Below are 19346 nucleotides of genomic sequence, written 5' to 3'. Positions count from 1 at the left end.
AGAGATGTTCCGATCAGGGTTTTATGCTGCTGATTCCGATATCAATCATTCATGACTAAGATAGGCTGATACTAATCATGTGTATTAACTATACATAGTTTAAATGTATTTATGTTGAGTGACATTGACAGTTTTAACACAATACTTAACTTAGTTCCTTATTTAATGCCTTGGCAAGAAAGAGGACTCAGTTGCAGACGGGTAGTGATGGGTCCGGCAACACCGATGCATTGGCGCATGCGTCGAGCTCATAGAGCAAAACCCTGTGTCGGTGCGCGTACTGCTTTTAGAAAGTCACGTGACCAATAATGAGCTGTTTCGGTCACGTGACCGATACGCGAACTGTGTCGCACTGACGCCTCCTCTGTGCCTTGTGAGCGGGTCTTTTCTACAGCCGGAGAAATAATAACTAAGAAGAGAAATCGTCTAAAATTTAATACGTTGGAAAAACTGTATTTTTTAATAAAAATGTGTAAAAAAAAATAAAAAAAATTCCCAGTCCACAAGCATCCTTAACATGTTCTCTTAGATTTCCATGTTATGATACATGTTCACATTATTTATTGACTGTATCTAAAATAGATCAAAATATATTTTTATTTAAATGAAGATATGAAATAATCCTAAATGAAATACAATGACTTGGTTTATATTATTGTATATACTAGGTCATAAAATCAGTGTCAGTTGAGTCGGTCCATAGGTTACCTGTAGGGATTTTTAATGTCCAGCAGATGTGAGTATTTAGTGACACAGTATCGACACAGTATCAATACAGTTTTGCAATGTGTCGAAACGCTTCATGACGCCTCATCAACCCATCACTACAGACGGGGAACGATTGACGCAGGCTTTTATTTTGCAGTTTCTATGAACTCTCTTCAGACAGAGTGAATAAACAAATGGCTATAAACTCTAGACTCGATACACTAGAGTAACACTCAAAACAAATGTAGCACAGGGCGCAAAACAATAAACAGAACATCACTCCCGAGGGAGGAAAAATGGCGATAGCACAATCTACACTGATCTAATAACAAAAAACAATCTAAGATTAGCTACACCAAAAGAAAATCGCTCACGAAGAGGAAGAGACAAAAAGCTATAAACAGAAACTACACTATAAAGAGCTAAGAAAACGACAAATTAAAGCGCCCCAAGAGGAGAGAAAAACGAAGGCAGAGCACTATGAGACTAGCTCTAAAAACTGACCAAAAACTTTAACAAATCAAAAATCACTCTTCTTCAGAGGGTAAAAAGAAATAGAGGAATAAGGCGAGGCAATACTTAGCGACTTGGACAAGACTGTGGAAGACGGCTGGTGGTACACGGTGAGACGATATACTCTGGCAACAAGACAGGGGAAGACGAGGACTATATACACATGAGGGCGGGTGACACAGGTGGGCACAATCAGGCAATCAGGAAAGACATCAGACCAGTGACACAGGAGGAAAGGCAAGTGGCCTGAAACGAGAGGAGGATTAGACTTTCAACATAAAACAGGAAGTTCGCCCAAAACAGGACTTCCCTCACCGCGGTGTGACACCTTATTCGCTTTCTCTGTGTGTAATACTGTATGTTTAGCCTCGTCCTACATTGATGATGATACTTGATAATGATACTTAAGATACAAAGTTTATTTGTCGTAGTGGAAGTGTTTATTATGAATATAGAGGAGCGGCTCAACACTGTGTATGGAGACAAATAATTACCTGCTAGCTGCTTGTCAGCCTGGGGATTATGATAGAAAGGATCAGCGTTTGTGATCCACAATAAAATACATACATCTACAATGGTGATCGTATATCTTTTCTCGAAATGTCGCAGATCGATCTGCACATCGCTACATTAAAATAAAAGCACAACAGTATTAACCAGGATTTCACCACAACAACAACAAAAAATGCACCGATGTAAATGTTCAACCAAATGGCTAGTTTTGGTTTCGGTAATGTCAACCATCACTGATGATGGCGTCAGTCAGCCAGCCCGAGAGGCGTTGACATAAACGGGTTTCACTGCAACTGCATTGTGGACTAAATACAAGTAATCATCTCTGTGCATCAACAAACTGTTAAAAAGACAAAGATAGACCATCTGCCTTTTATTCGTGTCTGCCACTACCTTTTCCTTCTCTGGCTCATGCTTCAGATATGCAAAACATAACATGAGTAAGATTACGATTCCTTCACAAAGCAAACCTTTTCACAATAAACTCTGTTATTGATCGATTCGCGCCAGGACCACCAGAATGTCTCACAGTCTGTATCCCCAGGCTGTGAGACTGCTAAATGAACAGCCTGCCCCTTTGCTGCCCCGGACCATCTTATTACCTCACTCTTCACCACCTCAATAATTGTGCTCTGGACATTGCATTGCTACAACATCAACGTAACACCCATCAGACATCCGACTGTTCCCACCCCCACGTCCCTCTATTCGCCATCTTCCTAACAATGCTAAACTGTAAACTATGGTCAACCTGCTCTTCAATGCAGTTTCTATGCCACTGGACAAAGCTCAAACAAAATCTCGTTGACATGTAATAATAATACTATTATGTTGGATCCACTATGGACTGGACTCACAATATTATGTCAGACCCACTCGACATCCATTGCATTCGGTCTCCCCTAGAGGGGGGGGGTTACCCACATATGCGGTCCTCTCCAAGGTTTCTCATAGTCATTCACATCGACGTCTCACTGGGGTGAGTTTTTCCTTGCCCTTATGTGGGCTCTGTACCGAGGATGTCGTTGTGGCTTGTGCAGCCCTTTGAGACACTTGTGATTTAGGGCTATATAAATAAACATTGATTGATTGATGTATGACTTAAGTGTTATTATGACAATGACAATAAAGGAATTGATTGATTGATTGATTGTTACTAACCAGAATCTTTGCGGGGCCACAACCTGTGATACCCTGGGGATGGCCGATGTTGGGACAATGTGTGACCCCAAGAGAAGCTGCTCGGTCATTGAAGATGATGGCCTGCCGTCAGCCTTTACAACAGCCCATGAACTTGGTAAGAAAGATCTATGTACTGTTGCGGATAGTTTGTGTTTGGAAAAAAAGGTTGATATGAGTGGTTATGTGACAGAAAATATAAAGAGTTTTTTAAAGAAGACCTATAATGATTTTGATCTAAATTTAAAACTCTACCTTGCTGTCTAGATAATATATATTGGATATGCTATGGTGTGAATCTTGTATAACTATTTCTCCACAGTCACGTTTATAACACCTTTTTTAAATCTGTCTGCAAGATTTTGTAGGGGTTCCCAGATTGCAAATGAGACAACACCCCACCCACTCCAAAATAATCAAATTATCTTGTAATGATGTACACTGTTTAAATATATATATATTAAAACCGTCACTGCAATTTCTTTTTCAAAATAAAGTTCATGAACATTATATAAATTCACCTGGTCACAACATTACGTACACCTGCCTACTCGCCGATCGAGTCAGACTCTGCATAAAAAAGCTTTTTCTTCCAGCATTTATGTCCTTGCATGTCTGTGTTGTATTGCACATGCCAAGATTTGAAGAAAATAATACTTTCTTTTTTCTTTTTTGTGTTTTCTCATAGACTGAGGCAGAGGGAGAGGAGCTCCTCCCCCTCTGGCTGAGAGCTTGAAATAATATCTAAATAAGTACGTCCACATTGTGGCGACATCACAACATAGCGAGACTCAAGACCCCGCGAACGGACATCCAGAGCTGCGTGCAAGGTCACGCCAAAATGCATGAACCTCATGATTTTAGCATTGCTTAACACGACTATCCAACTTTGTAACAACATTCATAAGTCAGAAAATACAAAATTCATCATGTGTCCTTATCTGATTTATATTGGATTATTTTAGCTTTAATCTAAAATCTGATAAGCGGTCTAATACAAATACTAAATGTCCTCCAATAATCACAGAAGGCCGTTTTTTTCTAGTATTCCTTTGAAGTCCTTTGTGAATATTAAATATGGAAGGCTATATAGGCTACCAAGAGCTAACAGCTACACAACAGCAAAGCATACTGTACAATAGCACACTTAACTGAACAATATTGCAGTCTAAAACATGACATTTGTCATTTTAAACAAGTTAAAAACAAATTGCTGCACACCAAGCTGAGAATACACTCAGCATGTGTAATCAGCAGAATGCAAGTACAATTATATTTAATATCAGTTTAGGTCAATGCATCCAGGAAGTGCACAATTAACAAAGGAAACAATCACTGAGAAAAGTGAACTGAGAACAGCGAACAACCGAACATGATACTTGAGTCACGATAGGATACAGTATCGTGATATTGTGAAACGGCGATATATTGCGATATTCTACATAGTTCACTGATACATTTAAAATGCAGCTTAGTATCAAGTTGTATTAATATATACTAGATGTGTGAAGTGAAGGGAATTACATTTATATAGCGTTTTTTCTCAAGTGACTCAAAGCGCTTTACATTGTGAAACCCAATATCTAAGTTACATTTAAACCAGTGTGGGTGGCACTGGGAGCAGGTGGGTAAAGTGTCTTGCCCAAGGACACAATGGCAGTGACTAGGATGGCGGAAGCGGGGATCGAACCTGCAACCCTCAAGTTGCTGGCACGGCCGCTCTACCAACCGAGCTATACCGTCCCCAGATGACAATAATAATTTATTGTACATAATTGGTTGCCAATTAAATGTAAAAAAAACACCCTGTACTTCTTAACTGCCTATTTCTTGTACCGTCTTGTGTTGTATTTTGGGCCTGGCATTGACCCCAGCATGCAGAGACAGCAGGCGAATGCAGGTGAAAAAGCCAAAAACAAGGGAGCACCAGCGTGTGCATCACAGGTGACGAGACATAAACAAACAGACAAAGTAAAAAGCTAGCTTAAATAGATTCCTGAAAGGACACACCTATTTCTGGTTTCAAGTTTGCCAATCAGTGACAGGTAAGGAAGCCAACGCTCAGATCAGAGGAGAAGTGAAGGCAAATGGAGGCAAACAGGAAGTGGAAACAAAAATAAGAGCGCTGGACAGGAAACATAAAACAAGAAACTAAGTAAAAAAAAGTCCAAACTTGTGTTTACAAGTCATGACAGCTTGCTCATCACTAACCCTGAACTGCAACGTAGTTGTACAGCTCCACTTAGCTCCACTGCTGCCATTATTTTTAGTTAGTTCCTGTCTTTCTGCTTATAGCCAGGATGGCTACAAGTATGGCTGTCCAGCACTGCACACTCACCATTTTGAGTGCTAAATCCGGGTAGTGCCAGTGCAGTGCATTTTGCCGTACTTCTCAGTGTGGACGCACTTATAGACTTAAAAGTTGGGCTGAATCCCATTTCTCAGTCCTTTCCCATAGCCTGCACCCCCACGGGCTAAGAACCCCCATATTTCAGTTCTAACATCCTTGGTTAGCTGTAACAGAAACAGGCATCATGTCAAAACAACACATTTTATGTAAAGGCCCCTGGAGAGGCTCCATTCCTCCAATATATGTAATGTAATAACTAATTACACAATTTCCCCTGACCTTTTTGTCTCATAGTTATAATTGAACACACTCAAACCACAGCTCTGTTTTTCTTTTGCAAAGTTTTTCATGTTCATAGGAAGGGAAAGAAATTGTTTCTTTGGGAACTGAATTCCCCTGTCAGACCTAGTTAAGTACATGGATGTATGCCATACTTTATATTCCCAGGCAACGACATTCTGGCCTGCTATGACATCAGCTCCAATTTAAGCCTGCCTTCATACATATTAAACAAATGGCTTGGAAAAAATGTTTTATGTGCCACAGTGTTGCCTAATACAGCGAAACCCGCTTAAGTCGGCCTTGTTTATGTCGATTATACTGTAGCTGTCGACCAACTCTTTTGTTACACAGCACAAGTTCAATGCAAACAATGGCCAGTTTTTGTTTCAATTTCGATAATCTGGATGACTGCTTATGTTGACGTAAGTCAGCAAGTCACAGGGTTTCCACTCAGAGCCTTGTATAAAGAGAGTATGGACAACGAAACAACAGTCACCATGTTTGCTACCAAGGATGTGTGCGGCTGTGCTCGGAATCATGAATTACAGTCTGTCTGACATTAGTTTTCCTGACAAAAAAACCCATAATAATATGATAAACGTACAATAAAACATGCTATTTTGTCGTCAAAATATGGTTTTGCGGTATTTGATGCACTCCGCTGTAGACATTCATGCAGGGTTTGGTGATCAGCAGGCTGTCTGACACGCTCTCAATGTTGCAACAAATGTAAAAAAATACACAGAATGACCAAAAAACCTCCTCAAAACTACCCTCATTATGCCAAAATACTCATTAGATTTGGACCAACAATTACTGCGCTATTATTTAATTTATATATAAATATATAAATATATATATATATATATATATATATATATATATATATATATATATATATATATACATATATATATATATATATATATATATCCATCCATCTATTTTCTACCGCTTGTCATATATATATATATATATATATATATATATTAGGGCTGGGCGATAAATCGAATATACTTGATATATCGCGGGTTTGTCTCTGTGTAATATAGAAAATGACTATTTTGTGAGTATTCGAGTATACATTCTCACGCAGTTGCTTTTAGCTGCGGGCATTACACTAAAGGCTTTTCTCTCTCTTTCTTGTCTCTTCTTCTCACAGAGAGATAAAACAAGCACACCTTCTTACATACGTCACATTCTGTCGCGCGTGCAACGTCATACCCGTCGCCGAGCAGAGAGGTAGCGACATGGTAACGTTAGCAGTGGCAGGTGGTGCAAGCGGAGCCGTGCGAGTGGTAATACGAGAAAGAGAAAGATGCGAATCTGTTTTAACAAATGAAGGAATAATTAATTCCCAAGAAAAACAGCACGGGGTCCATACATACACACACACACACACACACATATATATATCTGTATATATATCTATATATATATATATATATATATATATATATATATATATATATATATATATATATATATATATATATATATATATATGTATATATGTATATATATATATTTATTAGGGCTGCAACAACTAATCAATTAAATCGATTAAAATCGATTATAAAAATAGTTGCCGATTAATTTAGTCATCGATTCTTTGGATCTATGCTATGCGCATGTGCATAGGCTTTTTATTTTTATTTATTCATTTATTTATTTTTAATTTACATTTTTTTTATTTATTTTTTTATAAACCTTTATTTATAAACTGCAACATTCACAAACAGCTGAGAAACAATAATCAAAATAAGTATGGTGCCAGTATGCTTTTCCCCCCCCAATAAAATACTGGAAAGCATATAAATTTATTTTGTCTCTTTTATCCGATTATTAATCGATTAATCGAAGTAATAATCGACAGATTAATCGACTATCAAATTAATCGTTAGTTGCAGCCCTAATATATATATATATATATATATATATATATATATATATAGATATAATTAATGGATTTGTAGATGCACTGAAACAAAGTCTAAGTTCATTGTGTTGACGAAACTTCATCGATGTTTCCCTCAGAATTTTCAAGTTAATTCAAAGTGTTTTGCCAGAGGATTATTTGTAAAATGTACATTTTCAGAATGTGTTTTTTCTATTTTTTGGCCAAAGTAAAACAAAATAAACGACCTGAAGTTGTCTTTATTTTTGTAGTTATTATGCCATGATTTTAACAGTCCGACTGACTTGGAAAAAGATTTTCCTCCTTGTGGCCCCTGAGCTTAAATGAGTTTGACACCCTTGATTTATATATTTTTGTACTAGATTATTGCCGTGTACAATCCATAATTAATTTACTGTTGACATACTCTTTATCCACAACTCTGTTTCCACTGTAACTGCATGTGAACTAAAACTACTATAAAAACTAACAAAATGCTCCAATTGGATCTTTTTAAATGATAAGCAATGAAATTTTATTGTTATTGTATTGAAGACATTAAACAAAACCACCATAGCAGCTCGTTTGATAAGAATATAAAAACTACAAATTAGAAATATTAATAGGCCCTAATGGAGAAAAACTACATCAATAAACTGTCATATACGTTCAAGAAGAATCCTTCATTATCTTCCAATCTCATAATGATTCTAAAGAAAGTTACAAATAAATGTGTGAGCAATGACTACTTTTGGTTTCGCTAATGTTTGACAACCGCTTATGTCGACATGAGTCAGCAAACCCGGACATAAAAACGGGTTCCACTGCAGCACAAACAGAAGGCAAATCTTGTTCCCCCATGAACTAAACATGAAATACTTCTTCTCTCCCTTTTTAACCCAATCCTCATAGGTCACGTTTTCAACATGCCCCATGATAATGTGAAAGCATGCGAGGAGGTCTTTGGGAAACTCCAGGAGAACCACATGATGTCACCAACTCTAATTCAGATCGACAGGAGTCGTCCCTGGTCTGTGTGCAGCGCGGCAATCATTACTGAGTTTCTGGACCGAGGTCATGGTTAGTGAAAACTTTGTTTTATGGACCTAGACACAGAAGGTCTACTGATTGTGTGCAGGCCTTGTCTTCTCAGCTGGTTATGATCTAGTTGTATATCTTTCAAAGACAGACATTGACTCCTTTTGAGTCAGGCGTTGTTTTTTGTACTTTCAACTGCACCTTGTAACTCTCTGACTTTGTGGTATCCCACAACAATATAAAAGCTTTATAAGCAGTGGTACCCACGTTTTACAGTAATCAAAAGTATAATCAAATGTGTTATAACAAAACCCAAACCCAGTGAAGTTGGCACGTTGTGTAATTCGTAAATAAAAACAGAATACATTGATTTGCTAATCCTTTTCAACTTATATTCAATTGAATAAACTGCAGAGACAAGATATTTATTGTTAGAACTGAGAAAGTAATTTTTTTTTGCAAAAAATCATTAACTTAGAATTTAATGGCAGCAACACATTGCAAAAAAATTGTCACAGGGGCATTTTTACCACTGTGTTACATGGCCTTTCCTTTTAACAACACTCAGTTAACGTTTGGGAACTGAGGAGACACATTTTTGAAGCTTTTCAGGTGGAATTCTTTCCCATTCTTGCTTGATGTACAGCTTAAGTTGTTCAACAGTCCGGAGTCTCCTTTGTCGTATTTTACGCTTCATAATGCGCTTCACTTGTAGTCCAGGTCTGGACTACAGGCAGGCCAGTCTAGAACCTGCACTTTTTTACTATGAAGCCACACTGTTGTAACACGTGGCTTGGCCTTTTCTTGCTGAAATAGGCAGGGGCATCCATGATAACGTTGCTTGGATGGCAACATATGTTGCTCCAAAACCTGTATGTACCTTTCAGCATTAATGATGCCTTCACAGATGTGTAAGTTACCCATGTCTTGGGCACTAATACACCCCCATACCATCACAGATGCTGGCTTTTGAACTTTGCGCCTATATAAATCCTTATGGTTCTTTTTCTCTTTGGTCCGGAGGACACGACGTCCACAGTTTCCAAAAACAATTCGGAATGTGGCCTCGTCAGACCACAGAACACTTTTCCACTTTGTATCAGTCCATCTTAGATGAGCTCGGGCCCAGAGAAGCCGGCGGCTTTCGCTTTGCATAGGAGAGTTTTAACTTGCACTTACAGCTGTAGCGACGAACTGTAGTTACTGACAGTGGTTTTCTGAAGTGTTCCTGAGCCCATGTGGTGATATCCTTTACACACTGATGTTGCTTTTTGATGCAGTACCGCCTGAGGATCCAAGGTCACAGGCACTGCCGCCTACGTGCAGTGATTTCTCCAGATTCTCTGAACCTTTTGAAGATATTACCGACCTTAAATGGTGAAATCCTTAAATTCCTTGCAGTAACTCATTGAGAAATGTTGTTCTTAAACTGTTCGACAATTTGCTCACGCTTTTGTTCACAAAGTAGTGACCCTCGCCCAATCCTCATTTGTGAATGACTGAGCATTTCATGGAAGCTGCTTTTTTACCCAATCATGGCACCCACCTGTTCCCAATTAGCCTGTTCACCTGGCGGATGTTCCAAATAAGTGTTTGATGAGCTTTCCTCAACTTTCTCAGTCTTTTTTGCCACTTGTGCCAGCTTTTTTGAAACATGTTGCAGGCATCAAATTCCAAATGAGCTAATATTTGCAAAAAATAATGTTTTCCAGTTCGAACGTTAAGTATCTTGTCTTTGCAGTCTATTCAATTGAATATAGGTTGAAAAGGATTTGCAATGTCATGCCGCCAGTTCCCGAGCCATGTTCCACAAGTTATGTTTTCAGCACAAGGACAATTCACGTGTAAAGTGGTCATTAGACACAGGAGAGAATGTACCTTTAGAATAGAATAGACTAGAAAGTACTTTATTGATCCCTGGGGGAAATTCAGCACCACAGTTCGCTCACAGTAGACAATAATAATAATAAATATTATAATATATATAATATATTATATACATAATATATAATATATAAATAATATAAATATATTGTACATATACTCTACATTTAAGTGCAGTCAAGAAGGAACATATGCATTATACAGTATGATGGCTGTCGGCATGAAGGACCTCCTGTGTCGTTCCGTGTTGCATTTTGGGAGTCGGAGCCTTCCACTGAACGTGCTCATTCTCTCTGCAAGGTCCGAGTGTAGTGGGTGGGAGGTGTTGTCCATAATGGTTAGGAGCTTTGCTAGACTTCTCCTCTCTGACACCACCGCCAGAGAGTCTATCTCCATATTTGAAATCTTCTCCCTCCCTTCTCTTGCAATGGACCCATTCCATATTCCTTGCATGTACAGACTTGATTCAGGGAGACCAAAACAAAGTTGTTGTTTTTTTTAAAGGGGAACATTATCACCAGACCTATGTAAGCGTCAATATATACCTTGATGTTGCAGAAAAAAGACCATATATTTTTTTAACCGATTTCCGAACTCTAAATGGGTGAATTTTGGCGAATTAAACGCTTTTCTATTATTCGCTCTCGGAGCGATGACGTCACAACGTGACGTCACATCGGGAAGCAATCCACCATTTTCTCAAACACATTACAAACACCAAGTCAAATCAGCTCTGTTATTTTCCGTTTTTTCGACTGTTTTCCGTAACTTGGAGACATCATGCCTCGTCAGTGTGTTGTCGGAGGGTGTAACAACACGAACAGGGACGGATTCAAGTTGCACCAGTGGCCCAAAGATGTGAAAGTGGCAAGAAATTGGACGTTTGTTCCGCACACTTTACCGATGAAAGCTATGCTACGACAGAGATGGCAAGAATGTGTGGATATCCTGCGACACTCAAAGCAGATGCATTTCCAACGATAAAGTCAAAGAAATCTGCCGCCAGACCCCCATTGAATCTGCCGGAGTGTGTGAGCAATTCAGAGACAAAAGACCTCGGTCGCACGGCAAGCAATGGCGGCAGTTTGTTCCTGCAGACGAGCGAGCTAAACCCCCTTGATGTCTTGGCTCACACCGTCCCTTATGCCACCGAAGATGATCAAGAGAAGAATATCGACCCTAGCTTCCCTGGCCTGCTGACATCAACTCCAAAACTGGACAGATCAGCATTCAGGAAAAGATAGCGGATGAGGGTATGTCTACAGAATATATTAATTGATGTAAACTGGGCTGTCTGCACTCTCAAAGTGCATGTTGTTGCCAAATGTATTTCATATGCTGTAAACCTAGTTCATAGTTGTTAGTTTCCTTTAATGCCAAACAAACACATACCAATCGTTGGTTAGAAGGCAATCGCCGAATTCGTCCTCGCTTACTCCCGTGTCGCTGGCTGTCGTGTCGTTTTCGTCGGTTTCGCTTGCATACAGTTCAAACGGATATGGCTCAATAGCTTCAGTTTCTTCTTCAATTTCGTTTTCGCTACCTGCCTCCACACTACAACCACCCGTTTCAATACATGCGTAATCTGTTGAATCGCTTAAGCCGCTGAAATCCGAGTCTGAATCCGAGCTAATGTCGCTATAGCTTGCTGTTCTATGCGCCATGTTTGTTTGTGTTGGCATCACTATGTGACGTCACAGGAAAATGGACGGGTGTATATAACGATGGTTAAAATCAGGCACTTTGAAGCTTTTTTTAGGGATATTGCGTGATGGGTAAAATTTTGAAAAAAACTTCGAAAAATAAAATAAGCCACTGGGAACTGATTTTTAATGGTTTTAACCCTTCTGAAATTGTGATAATGTTCCCCTTTGATAAAAATTAAGTTACCTAAGTAGGACGGGGAATATGCAAAGGCGAAACCAACGCTTTTGATTGACTTAAAACCTTTTTTTTTTTACCAAGTACCACTGAAGAAAACACCAAGTACCATAGTGTTGGGGGAGGGTGTGTGTGTGTGTGTGTGTGTGTGTGTGGGGGGGGGGGGTTCTCCCCACATCTGCGGTCCCCTCCAAGGTTTCTCATTGTTATCCCATTGGGTTGAGTTTTTCTTGCCCTGATGTGGGATCTGAGCCGAGGATGTCGTTGTGGCTTGTGCAGTCCTTTGAGACACTTGTGATTTAGGGCTATATAAGTAAACATTGATTGATTGATTGATTGATACCATAATGACCAACATTAAAATACAGTTGCGTAGTATTCGTAAAAAAAAAGGCAGATGTTTTATTTAACATGTATATTTAATATTTAGTATCTCTTTTCATTTTTTCTTGTCATCGGTTGATGAGATAGTTTGGATAGTATTTCATGTTTTTAATATTTTTTTATTTTATTTGTGCAGCTGGGATAGGCTCTAGCACCCCTGCGACCCCAAAAGGGACAAGCGGTAGAAAATGGATGGATGGATGGATGTTGTAACAGACTGTGTACCATGTTATGTTATGTTCCATATGTAGTTTATTTAGAGTATACAGATGTTGTGGTTTCCCATGGCCTTAGATGCATCATTGTTATGTGCAGGTTTCTCTGCCAATGTTTGTCTTCGTAAACATGTGTTCAGCGTGTTGATTGGCTGGGAGGCTAGGAAAGGGCGGACGCAAGCGGAGAATGTGGAGAACATTCGGTTCCCACCCGTGTTGAGTGAAAGAAATGATGGAGTAAAACAGTTTTGTTTGTGTCTTAATTGTATTTTTGGCATTGACTACGGCACAGTCGTCGGATTGTAACAATTTCCATTGAAGGCTGCTAGACCTTTGATAACGGCTCCAGTCAATGGTTAACTATACTAGATGTTGATTAATGCTATTGTTACATTACAGTAACATTTGGGTAAGGTGATACTCGTACAGTAATGTGCAGCAAGCATGTAGTTTGTAAAAACATGGAATATTAAAAGTTGGTGGTTATTTGGCGAGCCCCAATGCCTAGGTTTGCTTTGGGTTTCCAAATATGCCTCTGATCAGACCACAATCGTCTACCATGACAGAACATTGATTTCATTTGGAATATGTGCAGGTAATGACAGGAGACATGTTTGTGGGTCCTCCATTGAGTCTGCTTCCATTGTTTGACTGCACAATTACTTCTATATTTTTACCATTACTTATTACTTCGGTACTTTTGCTACGGTATACAGACTTTTTTAATGTATGTATGTAACCGGTGTTCTCTTCCTCTGCGTTGTGTAGAATTGAATGAACACGACCGACACCAGGAGTTGGTGCTCAGCTGCACTTTACTGACAATACAGAGAATACAAATGTTGTCAATATGTTTCTGCCATCGTCGAGCCCCTACACAAATATAATAGTACACAACAAGAAATAGTGAACTTAAAGTACAAAACAATAAATGCACTTTTCCGTCGTTGCATGGACGCCTTCCTCTCCCATTATCGTGGACAAAAGAGATGTAGAAAGGCGTGTCCAACACATATAAAGAGGCAGGTGTCACAACAATTATTGCAGTAGGAGAGACAACAAGACAATGGTTCCACATTGACAAATCATCGAACAACCTTCAGGTATTTTTAATGTAACTTACACATTTTGTGTAATTATAACAATAATACTACATTATAAAATACATTACATGACATAATTGACCCCGTTACATGTAGAGCACATATGTTGTTTACATTGTAGTTATAATAAAACAAAACATTTTGATGAAAGTATGGAGTAGAAAAACATCTCACTGAGTTGAAATCATTTGCTGACACTTTGGTCCCCATGAGTTTAAAAATCCCATCTGCGCCCCTTATGTAATACATACTTACACAAATAAAAAATTATGAAGGGAGGAGAGAGACGGGCATTTTCTAGCTGAAAATTCAACCGTCATTTAGATTTTTTTGTCAGTTAATGGACTCTCGTTTTTGTCTTGTGAATTCAACAAAGCTATATTTGTTGGCCTTGTCTGTTGGCGCACGTTAAGCCTTCCCCAGATCAGATGTTGCTGCACAGTGTGTCATACACACACAGGAAGAACTGAGGTTTGTTATTATTATGATGCAAAACCAACTTTTCTTACCTGATGGCACGTCTTTGTGCATTTGAGATCCCCATAACTGGACGAGTGGTGGAGATATTAATAAAAGACTTTTACCTCTTTCCAACAAGCGGTTTACATGAAGTTTACATGAAGAGCTTTGTTTTACGTACGACAAGGAGGAAGGAGACGTCACGACAGCAGGAGGTCTAGCTCAACAGGTTTTATTTGAGCTTTTGATGAATACGTATGGTGTGTATCCTACTATGTGTGTGGATGCAAGGCTATGTGTGGACGTTAACCAAATATGAATTACCAGAGGTTGTTGTAAGTGCGTGTTGGTTGTGGCAGAAAACACGTCCAGAGGGGCGAAGCAAACGAGGTCCGTGGGGCAGGAGAGAGGCGTCCAGAAGTCCAGGTCTGAGCGCGGGGGTCGAGGATCGAGGAAGGCAGTCAGAGTTCAGGGGGAGATCAGCAGGTAAGGCGCACGGCTCACTGCTGAGACACGGAGGTACTGTGGGAACAGGAGACGACAAGGACAGATAAGGACTCGGCACGAGGGAGACAAAGCGAGCGAGAGAGAGAGACACAGGAGAGGAGCCAGAGACGTGAAGCTTACTGAACCAGGGCTACGTTCCGGTGTGGAGTAGTCAGCGGAGTGAGTGCTGCCTCTCGTCAGGTCCAGGTGTGTAGATTGGAGATTGCCTCCGGCTGCGGAGGCGCGGACTGCGCGGCGCGTGCGAGGGCGTGTCCTGCGGTGCTCACAGCGGAGCCTCTAGGTGCTGCCGCCAAGGAGGGGAAAGCAGAATGTGCATGCGCCGTAACAGTTCCCCCCCCTCTTATGCGAGGCTCCCGACGAGCGCCAGAGAGCTCCAGGGTTGGCCCGATAGAAGTCCTCCAGAAGGGAGGGGTCAGCAAGGTAGGAGGCCGGCACCCAGGATCTATCCTCTGGTCCATAACCCTCCCAATCAACCAAAAATACCAGACCCCTACCTTGCCGACGGACCCCGAGGATCTCCCTGACGGTACAAACAGGGTCACCGTTATCCAGGATTCTAGAAAGGGAGGGTGAGGGCGTGGGGGGTCAGGGGATCTGGGAAACATGGACCACCGGATGTCGCTTCACTGAGGGGGGAAGAGACAGTCTTACGGATGCAGGGTTGATGATGGCCTCCACTGTGCAAGGTCCCACAAACCGGGATACAAGTTTACGGGAAGGTACCTGAAGGTGGAGGTCCTTAGCTTGAACTTGTTGGCCGGGAGTGTAGGCAGGAACTTAGATGCGTTGCCGGTTGGCACTGCGGCACATCCTTTCGGAAGCCCTCAACAGGGTAGCACGGGCGGTCTTCCAAATTTGGCGGCATCTTTTGATGTGTTTGCGTGAGGAAGGGACAGCTGCCTTGACCTCCTGTTGGGGAAACATAGGGGGATGGTAGCTAAGGTAGCACTCAAACGGGGACAAACCAGTAGCAGAGCTCTTCATCGAGTTGTAGGCGAACTCGACCCAGGGCAGAAACTTGTTCCATGAGGCGGGTTGGCGGGCGGCAACACAACGCAGCATGGTCTCCACACTCTGGTTCACCCTTTCCGCTTGCCCATTACCCTGAGGGTGATATCCTGACGTAAGACTGACTGTAGCCCCAATCCCTTTGCAGAAGGTCTGCCACACCTGGGACGTGAACTGGGAGCCACAGTCAGACACAATGTCCATGGGAATACCATGCTGCTTGACTATGTGGGCTGTGAGGAGGTTCGCCGTCTCGGAAGAAGAGGGGAGTTTAGGCAGAGTAAGAGTAAGAGTGTGCGGCCTTGGAGAAGCGGTCCATAATGGTGAGGATGGTGGTGTTACCTTGGGATGGGGGAAAGCCAGTGATGAAGTCCAGGGCGATGTGTGACCAAGGACGGCCGGGGACAGGTAGAGGGCACAGCAGTCCTGCCAGCGGTCTGTGGGAAGACTTGTTGCGAGCACAGGTACTGCATGCGGCGATAAACTCACGGGTATCGATGGCCATCGATGGCCACCAGAACCGCCGGCGGGTGAATGAGAGAGTGCGCTGGAATCCCGGATGGCAGGAGAAGACGCTGGAATGCCCCCAGTCCAAGACTCTGGGGCGTAGCTCTCGGGGAGCAAAAGCTTGTTGGGGGGGTCGCCCCCCTGGTCCGGGATTGGCCTGCAGGGCGGCCCGAACCTGGTTCTCCACTTACCAAGTGACTATGCCGATTATTCTGGCAGAAGGGAGGATGGGTTCCTCAGGGGCGGTGCAGGCGGGCTCCACTGAGAACTGTCGGGACAGGGCATCAGCCTTGGTATTGCGGGAGCCCTGCCTGAAAGAGAGGACGTAGTCAAAATGACAAAAGAATTGGGACCATCGGGCCTGTCGGTCGTTGAGCCTTCTGGCTGACCGAACATGCAGGAGGTTGCGGTGGTCTGTAAGGACCTGAAACTGGTGCTTGGCCCCCTCGAGCCAATGTCTTCACTCCGCCAAAGCGTCGTGGACTGCCGGTAATTCCCTGTTACCCGCATCATAGTTCCATTCAGCGGGGGATAAGCGTCTGAAGAAATAAGCACATGGTGGACGCTGTTGTCCAGCTTGGAGCGCTGGGAAAGTACCGCCCCAATTTCAGAGTCGGAGGCGTCCACCTCCACAATGAATGGGCAGTCAGGATCTGGGTGAATTAGCATAGGCGCAGAGACAAAGCTCCTCTTGAGGTTCCAGAATGCCATCCCGGCTTCTCGGGTCCACTGAAAAGTAATGTTGGTTGAGGTGAGAGCATGGAGAGGTGCGGCCAGCTCACTGAAGTCCTTGATGAAGTGCCTGTAGAATCCAGCAAATCCCAGGAAGCGCCGCAGCTCCGTCCGAGTCGAGCGCTGGGGCCACTCCACCACCGCCTCCAACTTCTTGGGGTCAGCCTTGATATGACCATTCTCAATAACAAAGCCCAGGAAGTCAATTGATGGTGTGTGGAACTCACATTTTTCGGCTTTCACAAAGAGGCGGTTTTCCAGTAGTAGTTAAAGTCGCCGTAACACTTTGTGTGAGTCTGCCATTTTTATTCAGCTGTAGTCCAACGTTGTATTCAAAAGGTTCCTTATTTTTTTCCAGCTTCTTGTTGTGTGTTGTGTTCCATTTGCTGCCAATGGAACTGGTGCTTTACAAAGAGTAAATGGGACAATGAAAAAGGAGGATTACCTCCAAATTCTTCAGGGCAACCTAAAATCATCAGCCCAGAGGTTGGGTCTTGGGTGCAGTTGGGTGTTCCAACAGGACAATGACCCCCAAACACACGTCAAAAGTGGTAAAGGAATGGCTAAATCAGGCTAGAATTAAAGTTTTAGAATGGCCTTCCCAAAGTCCTGACTTAAACGTGTGGACAATGCTGAAGAAACAAGTCCATGTCAGGAAACCAACAAATTTAGCTGAATTGCACCAATTTTGTCAAGAGGAGTGGTCAAAGATTAAACCAGAAGCTTGCCAAAAGCTGGTGGATGGCTACCAAAAGCGCCTTATTGCAGTGAAACTTGCCAAGGGACATGTAACCAAATATTAACATTGCTGTATGTATACTTTTGACCCAGCAGATTTGGTCACATTTTCAGTAGACCCATAATAAATTCATAAAAGAACCAAACTTCATGAATGTTCTTTGTGACGAACAAGTATGTGCTCCAATCACGCTATCACAAAAAAATAAGAGTCGTAGAATTTATTGTAAACTCAAGACAGCCATGACATTTTGTTCTTTACAAGTGTATGTAAGCTTCTGACCACGACTGTATTTATCGTACACATTGTCCAGACTCATATTACAAAATATTCGGAAATGTGGAAAAACAGAAAGTACCATCTTAGAACCGCTGTTTAGCTCTTTAGCTTTAGTGAAGCTTGGTATCAGTGTTGCCAAGTCTGTTAATTTTTAGCGACCTTTGGCTTTTTTTTCAAAGTCGCTTGCAATTCTCCTGAGTCGCCGGTTGCATTTAGTTGAGTTTTTTGGGCTCGCTTTTCTGTCTGTGTGGTAAGGTAAGGTAGTTAGTTTTTTCTCCACCAATGTTTCTTGGAAATTGCGCCAGCCCGGTCGACTCAGCACGCCCCTAAACACATTCACACACGGCACGTGGCTCTTTGAAGGAGCTGGTGTTCTGCGGCTTTGCACTCAAAGAATCATTTAAAAAACTGGCTTGTTGTTTTGTTCTTTTTAGAAGTCAACCAGTGGTATCTCGTTTTTTTCATGGAAACAATCATTGGTGGTGTTAGATTTGTTCTGAATGCAATAATACCTTGGCTTGCGAGTGCCCTACCTCCTAAAGTTTTGAGATACCAGCTGTTTATTGGCTAATTTTTGCAATAAGTTGTGTGCAAAAATTTGGGTTATAAGACAATTGAAGATACCTCCCTATCACTACTTGGCATAGCAAATGCCACAGTGAACCTTGTAAGATTCACCCAACATCTGGTGTCTGAATCATTAGCATTAGCTAGTTAGTTAGCTAGGAGATATATGTTTAGACAGACAAACTTTTGGCTCTGAATCCAGACAGTAACCTCGATCAGCACAAACATTTATTGACTTGTTTCTTAGCCTATTTCTGACATTGAAAGATAGATGAAAATTCAATAATACCATTTGGAGCAATCGATTGCGTGGATTTACATGATGTCACGTCCTGCTCATTAAAAATGCGTGGTGGTCAAGCCAGCGTCTGTCCTCAATGGGTACAAGGCGCCATTTAGCCTTTCTCAAAGAAAAATGCTCTATGCTCCGTTAGTTTCGGCTGTATGAACCTTTCAAATTGCAAAAAAGAAGAACGTTTCTTCAGAGTTTCTTGCGAGGTAAACAAGGAAGGCAAACAAGAGCAAAATTTGACAAAATTTGACGAGAAAAGTGGCACGCACTCCAGTACAAGGGAGCGGAGTTGAAGAACGCACGAGTTTG

The 19346-nt window shown here is 41.6% G+C and overlaps 1 protein-coding gene across 1 annotated transcript in view; it reads left to right on the top strand.

Moving 5' to 3' along the window:
- LOC133572644 (A disintegrin and metalloproteinase with thrombospondin motifs 15-like) overlaps positions 1-19346 on the top strand; it is a 45846-nt gene that overhangs the window by 11165 nt on the left and 15335 nt on the right. Inside the window, exons 2-3 of the mRNA XM_061925492.1 lie at positions 2899-3031; positions 8355-8522. Of these exons, the coding sequence (XP_061781476.1) occupies positions 2899-3031; positions 8355-8522 (301 nt within the window). The remainder of the gene's footprint in view (positions 1-2898; positions 3032-8354; positions 8523-19346) is intronic.

The sequence above is a fragment of the Nerophis lumbriciformis genome, linkage group LG30, assembly GCF_033978685.3.
Source record: "Nerophis lumbriciformis linkage group LG30, RoL_Nlum_v2.1, whole genome shotgun sequence".
NCBI classification, from domain to species: Eukaryota; Metazoa; Chordata; class Actinopteri; order Syngnathiformes; family Syngnathidae; genus Nerophis; species Nerophis lumbriciformis.
The sequence above is the reverse complement of the archived record's forward strand: the minus strand, read 5'-3'. Positions and strand labels throughout refer to the sequence as shown.